Raw genomic sequence first — 13502 nt, forward strand, 5'->3', positions numbered from 1 at the left:
ATTTTCTTTCGTTTAACACTTATTCAATTTTCAGAAATTTTCTTTATTCAAACGAAAGGGAAAATTATTAAATGCCTTTTATATTTTAACATATTAAACTTATTAACTTTTATTTAATAAAATTCCCATTAGAGTGTCAATTAAAAAAACATTCGGAATATCATGTTTGAAAAAGAGATGTTCAAATCAACCAAAATTTAGAAGTTTGTTCACTTTTATAATATTTTTACTTCAATTTTATTTTAACAATAATTTTTCTTTGACTAATTTTTTTAATTTTTTTTATGTAATATAATTTCGTTTTTGTTTTTATCCAAATTTTAGAGGATATGGGTGGGAAAAAACGTTGGGGTTGATGGTGGTCCCAAGTAGAAAGAAAATAATAATAAGCCGCGCATGAAACGGCACCATATATTATGCAACGTTTGTGGTATGACAACTCATTTCTGAAGACAGTTTTTCTTACTTCACTTCCCTCTCTTCTTCTTCTTCTTCAATCCTTCTCCTTCCATCAATCTTTCTCTGCATCAATGGTCAACAAAATTCCTAGCTCTGCCTCCAAACATCATGTCTGTGTCTCTCTCTTCACTCCTCTCTTCTCTCATTTTCTCCAATTCCTTTCGTTTACATCTTTTATTTTCCTGCATTCTTCGTCTTCTTTGAAATCGTATCACAGCGATGGTTCGGAATTGAACTTAGATGATAGTATGATTTCATGCATGAATTGGAAAATTGTCCCTCAATTTTTGTGCGCACAACAAATAGTAGAATTCACATTTTAGTTTGGGAAATTCGCTCCATGTTTGGTTACCGATACATCCTTTGATCGATGAGCGTCGTTCCTCTGCTTAATGCATAGGGAGTGAACTTCACATTCCTTGTCTGCTTTTCTGCCACAGCCACACGCGATACTGTGGAGGCAGATTTTATTTTATTTTATTTTTATGTAAAGAATAGGGACTTTTGTTTATTGTATGTTTGGAGCAATATTTGTAAGATTATTTTATGCTGTAATATTTACAGAAACATCAGGGAAAGTCAGCAATAGATGTTACTAGAAGAACTATGAAGACCAAGATTAAAGTGTTGACAGATCAATTCCATGCTCAGAGAGGGCAATCAGTTAAAGTAAGGGCTTTTTCTTAATATATTTTTTAAAAAAAAATTCATTTGCTAGCTTATTTATATTTTAAATATGAGAAAACATTTATCAATTTTTTTATTTTTTATTTATTTTCAGAATATAATAGATTTTCTATCAGGAATTGGTTACTGAGCAGTGTGAATCTGTTGCTTAGAATAATTTTTAAAACAAGAAAAATTAGAGTGAAAAGTCCTCTAAGTTTGCAATTGCATGACTTGATTCTTGAAAATGTTTCTTTGTCCTTTTAATCATCGGCGATGTTATTAGATTAATTTTGTGGAATTAGTATCTAGCTCTTTTTGGTTTTGTTTTGTTTTGTGGGAAAGTAGACAATGCCTAAAATTTAAAACAAATAGTGAAAATTAAAACATGTTGCAATTTGCTTGCAACTTAGTTTAAAGTCCTCGAATGTAGTAGTAATGATATATACAATATGTTTAGCGGAAGTCACATTTACTACAAAACGATTATGGTTAAATTTTTGTAAATTTGATGTGCAAAAGCATCACACTAGAGACAGGACACCCCAACAATGGTGGCGCTTCAAGCTCTACCTATGCTGCACATCTACAATAAAATATACAAAATAATCACGAAGCGGATCAAACCAAAAGTCATCATCAAAATTACGCCAACCTGAAAACATGCGCATATTTTTAAAACAATTCTATCAATAAAGTTAGGAACATGATCCCACTAAATAATGTTAAGTTTATTATCCAATCCATGCTTAGCTAAGTTATTTGCACAAGAATTTTCTTCCCTGAAATTATTGGAGAACAATGAAAGACCATTGGAAAACAAAAAGGTAAACATTTTCTCCATCTCACACGAAGACGCCAAGGGACAATATTTTCCTCATGGAAAAGCCTAGAGAACTAACTATGGGTCTGATTCAAGCCAAAAATTATTCCGACCATCTCTTTCCGCAGGCTCCAAAGCAAATATAACTATTAAAATTTCAGCAGCAAGTGCAGAATCCACCCCAATGTAGGTTGAGAAGCCACCTAGGAAATTACTTATATTGTCTCGAACAATACCACTACAGGAGGAGTGCCCAGGATTACCACGAGAATTCCTATCAGTGTTGCATTTGATGCAATCTTCTGAAGGAGGAAACCAGTTAATTTCCAAAATTTTAGGAGCTGGAGGGGGACAAATTGGGAATTTTTTTTTTTTCAGAATTCTAAAATCATCCATAGAAACAGCCCTGTACCTCCTAGAAAGAAGACCTGAGGTAGCTATTTCCAACTTAGTATTTGCAAAAGCCTGACCAATTGATAATGCTGTATTGGAAAATCTCAGAGTTCCTCATGTACCAAATCATCTATATGATATGAATCTCTCTCAATAAGGTACCAACAACCAATTGTTTATTACGTGAGGAATGAAGAAAGTCCAAGATATTATACCTGTGGAAACAGACTCACAGTTCCAGTGAAAAATATCTTTAAACCAACTCCAAAACCGTGAAGCAAAACCACAGTGGAAAAAGATGCGTTGAGAAGTTACCTCCACGCCACCACATAGACTACACAGAGACCACAATACATCCACTTCTACATAAATTTTCATCAATAGTCATTCTGTGATGCACAAGTCTCCAAAGAAGGAATGACCTAAATGGAGGAATTGTTGGAGACCAAATCATTTTCTTACTAGAAACATACAGCACCAGATTTCACATAAGATATAGCAGCTTTGAAAGTCAATATCCCATCCTTAGCAGGCCTCCAAATGACTTGATCTTGCTGCACAAGGATCTCAAAGCCCGAAAGTTTATCACATAAAACCAGTAATCTCTGCAAAACGTTTCCAGGAACTTGTACCAAGTTGGAGCATGTGAAATCTTTTACAGTAGCAGATAGCTACGGATACGAAGTGCTACAACAATCGAGGTATCCCGGCACCACACATCATTCCAGAAGTTAATATGAGATCCATTTCCTATCACCCAATATACATTATCATGAACTTCAGGTATGAATCTAGCCAAAGAAGAAAACAGAAAAGAAGACTTGTATTTATTTAATGGAGTTCTGTGCTTAAAAAAACAGACATCATCTGAGCCCATTAAGAATCAGAGAACGGTCAATCATTAAGTTTCATTAATCTTCATTAACCTTTATTAATAGCATATACAGAGCAAATAAAGGACTAATATGGAATGCAAGTTATTTAATCTTGCTAATGCAATAAAATTGTATCGTTGTCCAAGTTAATCAAATCAACCAATTATGACCACATATATATACACATATAAAGCCTGAGAAGGTAGGCCCTTGCCTGCCCCCTTTTAATACATTCCTAATTGAGAACGACTTGTTTTGAATACACTGCTAACTAGAATGAAATTAATCTTAGTTGTTTTTTCCACAGGAAAAAGTTCAAAGACATTGGAGGAATCTTGAGCCTCTTTCTCCAACGAGAGTACTATCAGGGAATGAGTATTTGCGGGAAGGGAACGTCAATATGCTGTGTTTGAGAATTAACAATCCTTTATGTAAATTCACTGGGTTCCCTGAAGCTACACTAGAGGAGGATCAAATCAATAATGTGGACATATCATCGGCAGAAAGTATTACGATTCCAAACAAGGAAAAATTACCATCATATACGACTTGGGTATATGTGGCCAGGTGTGTTTGACTTTCAGGTTTCAAAAACTTAATTTCTGCCCAGATAGTTGTCCGATACAACTTTTGTCATTGGCAAAAATTACAAGCTTCTTCAATTGTATTTTCTTTTAAAATAGAAAATATTATTGATAAATTCGTTTGCAGATTGTATTTTTTATTTTTCAAGATTTTTCACACTGAACAGAAATGAGAGAATGGTTGATGATCAATCGGTCATAGGAAAATATCAAATGTACTATGACCAAAATAGAGGTGAAATGATGATATGCAGTGATAATGAGGAAGAGATACCAAATACCAAGGATGTTAAACATGAATTCACTGAGGCTGAAGATCAAATTCTGAGGTAAAATTAAGATGTAGATGTTGTACTTGCATGTTGTAGTTCTAGTTATTTATGAAGAAAAATGGAATTACAAAAGGAGCTGAAGATCCTTATTGAAATTTTTGTTGTGAGTCATATATAAATTTTTAATTTACACATTTGTTTGCTGAACAAAATAGGGGACCTATTGTGGTTTTCCTTCCTCAAGAAATAGGAAATAAGATCTTTATCATCATCACACAAGATATCTAAATGAATACCAAAATTTTAACTTATTGGGTATCATTTTTCTGCTTTATTCAAATGTTTGAAGCTTCTCTATTCTAGAATTACTATCTTGACTCTTGAATATTAGGATGACACTCGAGGAATACGGGTCTACTAAGGAGGTATTGGGTGTCATTAAAGAGATTGTTGAGACTAACGCTTCACAAATTCAGGTAATCTAGAATAACTTATTTACATGAATATCTATTTTGATGCTCATTAATCCTATTTAATTATTCATGGATATTTTGAACAATCATTTATGTTTTGGAGTTTTTTTTTTCTTCATTAAAATGTGCAGGAGAGGTACGAAAAACTAAAGGAAAAGAATATGGAGAGTCCGGATCAACATTCTAAAGATTGTCATTGTAAAGGATGCGAAAATCATCTTGGAATATGTCTGGAGAAAAGCTTGAGTGGTGGTTTAGAAACTTTTGATAAAATCTTCTGTCGTCGATGTTTGGTATATACTAAAATATTATCTTCTTGAAATTCTTGTAATTGTCATGATGTTTGATATCATATTAAATATTTTGTATCTATGTATGCTTTTACAATTTCCTTGAGCAGATCTTTGACTGTGCAATCCATGGCACTGATCAACCTTTAATATATCTTGTAAGTAGAAATGCTTTATGTTCTTTTCAATTTAATGTGTTCCCAACTACATCAATAAATTAATTTGATGATTTACTTCCCAGAGCGAAAAACATGTCTGCTCTGAACCTGAAGGTGGTAGGAAACCATGCAGTGATCAATGTTACCTTCTGGTATTCTTCTTCTTGTTCTTGGTTGATCTAATTAACTTGTTTTTGTTCTGATATTGTTTTTATTAACATTAGCGAGATTGAATTACTTCCATTCCATTTTATTTTCATATGTGACTTGAATATTAATAGGGGTTAAGTAAACATTAATAAAAGCTAACAAGAATTAGTAATCATTTTTTTAGTAAATGTGACTACCAATAAACATATTATAAATATGTATTTATATATTATCATTATTATAGAATTTGAGGACTTTCAATTACTATCATTATAATATAATTTTATTTTTATGTGTAAAAGCAATAAATATTTTTGCAGTAGTATTTTTCAAAAAGTTATTTATTATACGCCAGATGTTTAAATATTATAAAGCAAAACAAAAATATCCCTCCTAAAGAGATTTCTGGATGCATCCTTAATATAAAAAAAGTAATTTGCCAACTTGAATTGCTATAAATTTTTTTATTGGGAAAAAAAATAATGAAGATATTTCAAGGATACATCAATCCTTATACAAAATATTCAATCCACTCACAGGTACTCAAGAAATCGACCTCATACAAACTAGTAGTTCGAGACATTAATCAAAATAAAAAAAAAAATGTTAATCTAACCTTTGCAGTTACTCACAACCAAACCTTCAGCTAGATCATCATGAAGACTTCAATATAATTTATAGTTCCCTTCCTTAAAAATCTTTTTGTTCCTTTGTTTACACAATTCTCCAACTACTGCTACCCATACACAAAAATCAAATGTTGTTGACTGCTTCACTTTCCTTGGTCAATCTAAAGTAGGCAAAGTGCTTTTTAGGATCATAATACGCTATCGATGTCACCCCCATCCAGTCAAAGCATTTTGTCCACACCAACTAAGCTACATGCACAAACAAAATATATGTGACGTTGTTTCTTCTTCCTCCCCACACATACTGCAAAGACTATTCTCCATTGTATTCCTCTCTTCACCAAATTTACTTTAGTTGCTATTTTGTCCTCCAACACCAGCCATAAATTCTTTAATAATAAATGTTTTCCACCATTTAAAAAAATTGTATGCACATATATACTTGCTAAAGCACCACCTTATCTACTTTTGTTATATGTTTGATGAAAAAACAATGTGCTAGGTTGTGAATTGGACTCCATTATTTCATTTTCCCACAGTTAAAGGATATCAGGATTTCGTTTAAAAACTCCGCTCGTTGATCTTTTCAGGATAAAAGAATTACACCAATGGAAGAGGACTCGACATTGCCTCCTAATGAGCCTCAGAGTTCTTGTAAGCTGAAGAAAGTCCCAGATGATATAATTATCAAAATTGGCAATCATTACAGTGAACTAAATTTGGATGCTAGTGACAAAGATAACCACACAACATCCCGTGCATCTTTGAAAAGTCTAGATGAACATGCGTCAAAGCAATTATCAGTTTCTGGTAGCTTTGACCATAGTGAGCGGGACAAAGGAGTTACGAATGGACAAAAAGATCTTACAAAGGAGATAGAATTTAACGACATGTCCATTTCAAAGGAAGTGCAAGCTGGTGAGATGATAAGTGACTCAGATTGGAGACCTCTAGAGAGAGATTTATATTTGAAGGGAGTAGAAATGTTTGGAAAAAATAGGTACGGAGTTTTCTCACTCTTAAAAAACACTTGGATCATGTTAAATAATTAGGTTATTTTATTATTTTTCTTCTGAAAATATTTGTATTGTGTAGAGAAATGGTAGAACCAAATTATGCTTATAGTGTGTGTACAGAGGAAATGATCATAGTTGGAGTTTTAACCTTGAAACTTGAAGGCCTTAGGTTCAACTTGTGGAATCAACCTCTTACATATACAACACTATAGAATCGTTTTATGAATTTGAACAATCCCTAGTCCTCGTGCACAACGAGAGTTCTTGGGAGATATGAGGGGGACAAACATTCGGGAGTTGGAAAGCCTCACATCATTCGTCGTGTGCGATTTATATATTTCTTGAACCTATTTGCTTAATATTAATTCATGAGAAGATTATAAATCTAAGATATTATCATAATCTTAGTAAGATTTTTTAGGCCTATTATATTACTGAGTACCCACACATGTTTGAGATAACTAATCTTAGACCTGTTCTCTTGAGTGTGTGATGTGGAGGTGTTGCTTTATATCTGGTATGTGTTTTGTTGCTATCCTAAGCAGTGTAGCCAGTTAATCCTAAAATCATGAACAGTGAGAGATTTTCAAAACATAATGATTGTTATTTATTTGTTTTTGCTTATGCGATGCTTCTCACGCTTTGCAGTTGCCTTATAGCCGCTACCTTACTTCCTGGCTTGAAGACTTGCTTGCAAGTAGCTAGGTATATGTTTGCTGGTGGAGAGTCAATGATCCATGGATCCACACCAAATTCAACAGTGGATAGAAATGAAAAGATCAATCCAGAGTGCACAGTGAGAGTTACAAGCATTTGTTTCCTTATCTTCTGTGTTTTCTTCTATTGACTTAATAATTTTTCTAGAGATGTGGGAGTTGTTTGATGATGATGATGGAAAATTTATTCTTCCCCCAATATTCTGTAAAATAATTATAATACAATTTATTGAGTAAACAAATTTGAATAGGGAACATCAATATATTTTGGAATGTCTTGCACTTGCTCAAATTGCAAGATAAACATCAACTTCAGTAGTTGAAAAAATTTAAACTATTATTATTTAGGGACTTTCCAGATTTTGTATTTTGTGTTTCCTAATAGGGAGGTTGTTTTCTTGTATTATACTTTTCTAACTGCACTTTATAAATCAATTAGAAGGAAAGCATAATCTCTGAATGTTAAGTTTTTTGTATTCTGAATATAATTTTGTCATGTTATGTTATTTAGATGGCTTCAAACTACTTTCGATTTTAAATTTGGGTTACTTTGGTAGGACGTAGAAATGTTAGCAAGATCAAGGTCACAACGGAAAAAGGGAAAACCTAGGAAGTTCAACTATAGTCGAAAGTCTGCTGGTCTCCCACCTAGATGGAGAAAAATTGCTTATGGCCAAAACCTGTGTAATAAGCAATATACTCCTTGTGGGTGTCATGGAATGTGTGGAAAGGAATGTTCTTGTCTTCTTAATGGAACTTGCTGTGAAAAATATTGTGGGTATGTGAATTTTCATTTAGTTATGTCCTTTAATCCTTCTTTCTTTCTATTAAAGAAATAGACACCATATTTTAATTTTTTCATGGCCATGTGTTGCCCAATTTAAATTACTTTGGTACCATCTTTATGGGGTATCTAATTTGAAGATTCAATTCTAACAAGGATATTTTGTATTTCTCATGGCCATGTGTTGGACTTTTTGAAGTACTTTGTTAACAATCTTTTTTGGATATCTAATTTAAAGATTCCTGTCCAACAAGGGTGATCTGGATACATTATTTAATATGTTTTTTCCTAGGTACTTTAACTCAAAAGGAAAGAAGCAAGATTTTTCTTGGAGTGCTAGAGACATGTGGAAAAAAGCTATTAAAAATTGATGCTTAGCAAAGCATGAAAATGCATTCTCAACGTAAATTGTGATAAGAAAAATGATAGTTAATTTGAGAATCCTTAGAATTGCATATAATTTTTTTATGTGTTTGGGTTTATAAATTAATATAGGTAATAAAGAGTAAGTTTAGAATTAAATAATATGAAAAAATATTAAAATAATAATATTGGGAATTTTACTGTGATTGTATAAAAATTTGGATTGTAAATGTATCATTACTTCTATCATAAATTCGTTATTCTTTTTTTACTTTTAGGTGTTCAAAGATATGCAAAAATCGATTCAGGGGATGTCATTGTACCAAGAGTCAATGCAGAAGTCGATTGTGTCCATGCTTTGCAGCCAATCGTGAGTGTGACCCGGATGTATGTCGAAATTGTTGGGTTAGGTAATGTTATTATTATTATTATTATTTTTGTATCTCTAACTTGATTTTTTTTAGCCTATTTTTTCTATTAATATATTTCTTATATTTTACTTCACGTTGTTCAGAAATTTATAACAAAGGTAAATAGTTTGATCTAATAATTCGGTAGCTTATGTTGATTCAAGAACATGAACCATATTTTTCCTATTTTTGAGAGACCAAAAAATACAATTCTCTAGTAATTTTGTCTATTGTTGATTTGGATATGTATCTTGATTTTGATTTTCAGAAGGTATTCATTTGTTTAAATATTATCCATTAAATTTATAATTGTTGTATTAACCACTCCAAATTTAAGTCAATAAAATTGATTATCATATTCCAAAAAATTTAATTGTGACATTTTTTATATAGTTGCGGCGATGGTTCATTAGGGGAGCCACCTCGACGAGGAGATGGTAAATGCAGAAATATGAATATTCTTTTAGGACAAAAAGAGAGGGTTAGTAAAGACTTATTTTATTTTTTGGAACCTGCATGGGCCATGTTTTCCTTGTTAATTGTGCCTTATAATTTTATATGAAAACTTTTATAAAAAAAAAGACTTATTTTACTTTTAAAAAAAAATGTTTTGAAAAATATTTTTCCTAAGCAATTCCACATTATTCAACAAACAAAATCCATTATATTTAAAACATCACTTTAGAAACCAAAAAGATGAAACTATTGAGAGATTCAATCCTCCACTTAATTTCTCACTTTTGCGTCACCCTCCTCCATTTATTTAGTTGAATTATTTTGAAAGGTAATATAGTGATTTTTGAAATTAGAAATAAAAAACTCTAACTCTTTTATTCTTTAAATTACTTATGTTTCATTCACGAATAAAGTAGTGAATACTTAAGTATCTTACACTCTGCTCCTTATATCTTTTAGATTCTTTTGGCAAAGTCAGATGTTATAGGATGGGGAGCATTCGCAAAGGTTGAGTTTTTTCTAACTGTTTGTTTTTAAATAATGTGATAGCATGCTTTACTAACTAATTGGTGATGCATTTCAGAACCCAATTAACAAAAATGTTTGCCTAGGAGAGTACAAAGGTGAACTAATTCCTCCTAAAGAAGCAGAAAAACGTGGGAAACTATATGATCGTATCAACACTTCCTTCCTTTTTAACCTCAATAATAAGGCAAGTTTTTGTATCAACTAAATTTTCTCTTTGACCCATGTTTTAATGCTTTTCATATGAACTTGATCATTCTTGTAATTTTTATAAGGCTGTTTGAATGATTTATTAGTTAATGTGTACAACATATAGATACTATTTTCCCTTATTTAGTGAACATGTGATTGATGCTAGGTAGTGGGTCATGAGTAACACTTAAGACCTTACCTCCTCAAATGCATAACTCAATTTGACTAAAAAGTGAATTATACAATCTTGATTCCTACATAACCTTGAATTACATGCACATTGAGCAATATGATTAGTACCTTGAGTTTGGTAAAATACTTTATTATCATTGAATTTCGATGGTCAAGGGAGTAAATCTCTAGTTGCAACTCATATTCAAATGAGATACATGCGGGGAGAAATGTTCTTTGAGATTATTCCATATTTTGTGTATATTTTTTATTTGAAGTCTTACGTCAATTAGAGATAAGATTAATTAATGGTATATAAATGAGTGAAAATTTGTCTCACAAACTAGTTTTGTAAGATTGAGCTAAACTTAAAATTCACTTCTTAAAGATAGTGTCAAAATCATTTAAATCTTATCATAATAAGAGTTTGTTGAACTTATATTGTTTTACACCATAAAACTAGTGAGCTCTAATTCCATATACCAAAAGGAAAGATAAATGACGCAAAAAGAATTAATTGTATATTAATTTGCTACAAAAAAAAATATACAAAGAAGGTATATACATGCAAGCATAATTTCAACAAGACCTAACTAACTCTTAACATATACAACTAACTTTCATTATTGTTATTTACATATGCTAACAATTAGGTCATCCATCTTTATACATAGAACGATTGTCTCCTAATTGTTCAATTTATTGCTAGTTTACTATATGAACATTGTATTTATGCTAAAAAACCATCATCTAGTTTTGAAAGTAAGTCTCAATAAAAAAAATTCATTCCATTTTCTCTATTTATTTACAAATGTTTGGATCATTTTTACTTATTTTGCTTAAAAGTCATTAATATTGTTTCATTTTTTCAAATGGGGATGGTTATCACGTTGGATACTGACAGGAGATTATCATCACTCTTTTCGTATAAGGGTAGACTCTACAAACTTGATTTAGTGTATGGAGGGTTGAAATTAGGTATAAAGGTTATTTTGTAGTTGAATTTCACACAAACTTTGTTTTGTATATAGGTTGGAATATTCCTTAAATACTTCTCTTTAATTTATTCATTCTTGGATTGGAATATCTCTTAAATACTTCACTTTAATTTATTATTTTTTACTGATAAATAAATTATTTTATTTATCATTTAGTGTATTTGTTCCTCAGTTATCAATCATGCCTTATTCCTAATAGTTTTAGGAAGCTTCGAAGGATACTAAGGATACTTTAGAAAAATGTGCTATCGTAGATTAAACATAATCCTTCCTGAAAAATTTTACTTGAAATATTGTCAAGTTACCTTACATAAAAAAAAATACAATAGATATAAGTCAGTTTTGATAAAGTATAATTTATATTAAATAATTTTACTAGAGATAAAAATACCTTCGTATTTCTGACCAAAAGTAACACTAATTAAAGTCATAATATCTCTTATAGTAGATATTATAACAATTTGGTGTGTGAAGAATAATGTCTTCCATCGTTGTGATTTATTGGAAGAGGTATGTGAATAAAAAAATGTTTTATACAGATAACATAAATCATTAAGGGAGCACTATAGGAGATTTGGCCATTTTTTAAAGAAGTATTAGTTTATGACTTTTCCTCTCCCAACTAACGCATGCATTAGAACTTTTGGTTGAAACATACCAATTGAGGTAAATCATGGCCAAGTATTCATTCGGGTCAAACTCCAAAAAATCAATAGAGATAGCACAGGCTGGTTAATCATTTTATCTCTAGTGGTCCATTCTATTTTGTACTCTTCAAGTTGTCATGTTTAACATCTATGCAACATTTTGATATCTATGTTCAATTTGTTTGTTTTCGTAAGTTGACTTTCTTACAATGGTCATGTGCACTCTATAAAAAACTTACCTTTGAATTAGTAGAACTACTCAACAGTTTCATTAGATTTTTGTGAGCCTTCCCAAATATCCATAAGTATTAGTTTTTAATATTCAAATTGATACCGAAAGCTTTTGATTTGCATGAAATCGATCAAAAATTTTAAGAGATTAGGAGGTCTAGTCTAATGAGTCAATCTTCTATTACGGTTAGGTGGTTCGAGATTGAATATCTCAACCAATATTTTATATAAATTATCTCATATTAATTCATTTGTTTTTGTCAATAAAAAAAATATAATATATTGTAATTTTCTTCCTACATATTTCTCATAAACTTACTACTTGTATTTTTATAGTGGGTTATTGATGCTCATCGTCTAGGAGACAAATTAAAATTTGCGAACCATTCAGCAAAACCCAACTGCTATGCAAAGGTTAGTCCCAGTACCCACTTATGTGATTGCTCTGTACTCATTGAAGTTCATTATGGAATTGTGAAAATGATTGGTTACATAGGTGATGCTTGTTGGAGGAGAACATCGAGTGGGAATATTTGCCAAGGAAAACATTCAAGCTGGTGATGAGATTTTTTATGACTATTGGTATGATCTAGATTGCGCACCATCATGGGCTCTTCCACCAGAAGACAATGCTTCCAAAAAAGATGAACCAGTTACTTCACAAACCAAGACCAAGAAACGTTAGTCATCCGGGATTACCAATTATGCTATCTTCTCTCAAAAACCAAATTTTGTATCATTATGAATCAAACTATGAGCATGTCTTGTTTTAGACATAATTATTTCCATTTATTCAATGCTCATAAAATATCCATTTATGCAATTAGCTTGAGTGTTAGAAATTTGGGACTTGTTTGTATTAAGTACGTTTGTTATGACTGACTGTGAAAAATCTTTTGATAATATATAATACTTTCTCTTATCTAATTTTGTTCCAATTCGTCTCAAGTATATTTTGCACTTAGTAAGTTAAACTCTAATCCGTGAGTGTATTATTGTAGTTAATAGGTTTATAATGTTAAGAAAACTCAAAAGATTGTTAAAAGATAAAATGCAGTTCATTAAATAGTGTAGTGCATTTTTTATTGATAAAAAATTGAGCATATTTTGATTTAAACTTGAAGTCTGAAGTATATTTTCTAGGAAGTTGAATTTCATTCATTACTTTTTAGTTTTAGGTTTTTGGATTAAGGTTTCTGATTTATTTTTAGTATTTTATAT

General features: G+C 31.2%; 1 protein-coding gene across 1 annotated transcript; it reads left to right on the forward strand.

The window, feature by feature from the left end:
• Positions 1 to 425: 425 nt before the first annotated feature.
• On the forward strand, positions 426 to 13206 carry LOC137810210 (histone-lysine N-methyltransferase EZA1). The gene is made up of 17 exons (XM_068611366.2): positions 426 to 569; positions 1024 to 1128; positions 3524 to 3783; positions 3968 to 4129; positions 4464 to 4548; positions 4677 to 4838; positions 4946 to 4993; positions 5077 to 5145; positions 6363 to 6772; positions 7437 to 7584; positions 8062 to 8282; positions 8930 to 9061; positions 9455 to 9542; positions 9977 to 10024; positions 10101 to 10229; positions 12618 to 12695; positions 12778 to 13206. The coding sequence occupies exons 1-17, from the start codon at positions 531 to 533 to the stop codon at positions 12964 to 12966; spliced, it is 2373 nt and encodes a 790-aa protein (XP_068467467.2). The 5' UTR covers positions 426 to 530; the 3' UTR covers positions 12967 to 13206.
• Positions 13207 to 13502: the final 296 nt, after the last annotated feature.

The sequence above is a fragment of the Phaseolus vulgaris genome, chromosome 2 (assembly GCF_051622355.1).
Source record: "Phaseolus vulgaris cultivar YP4 chromosome 2, ASM5162235v1, whole genome shotgun sequence".
Taxonomy (NCBI): domain Eukaryota; kingdom Viridiplantae; phylum Streptophyta; class Magnoliopsida; order Fabales; family Fabaceae; genus Phaseolus; species Phaseolus vulgaris.

Coding starts and splice junctions, on each gene's coding strand:
- LOC137810210 (XM_068611366.2), top strand. CDS start 531: ATGGTCAACAAAATTCCTAGCTCTGCCTCCAAACATCAT. Junction 570..1,023: donor GCTCTGCCTCCAAACATCAT/GTCTGTGTCTCT, acceptor TAATATTTACAG/AAACATCAGGGAAAGTCAGC. Junction 4,839..4,945: donor TCTTCTGTCGTCGATGTTTG/GTATATACTAAA, acceptor TTCCTTGAGCAG/ATCTTTGACTGTGCAATCCA.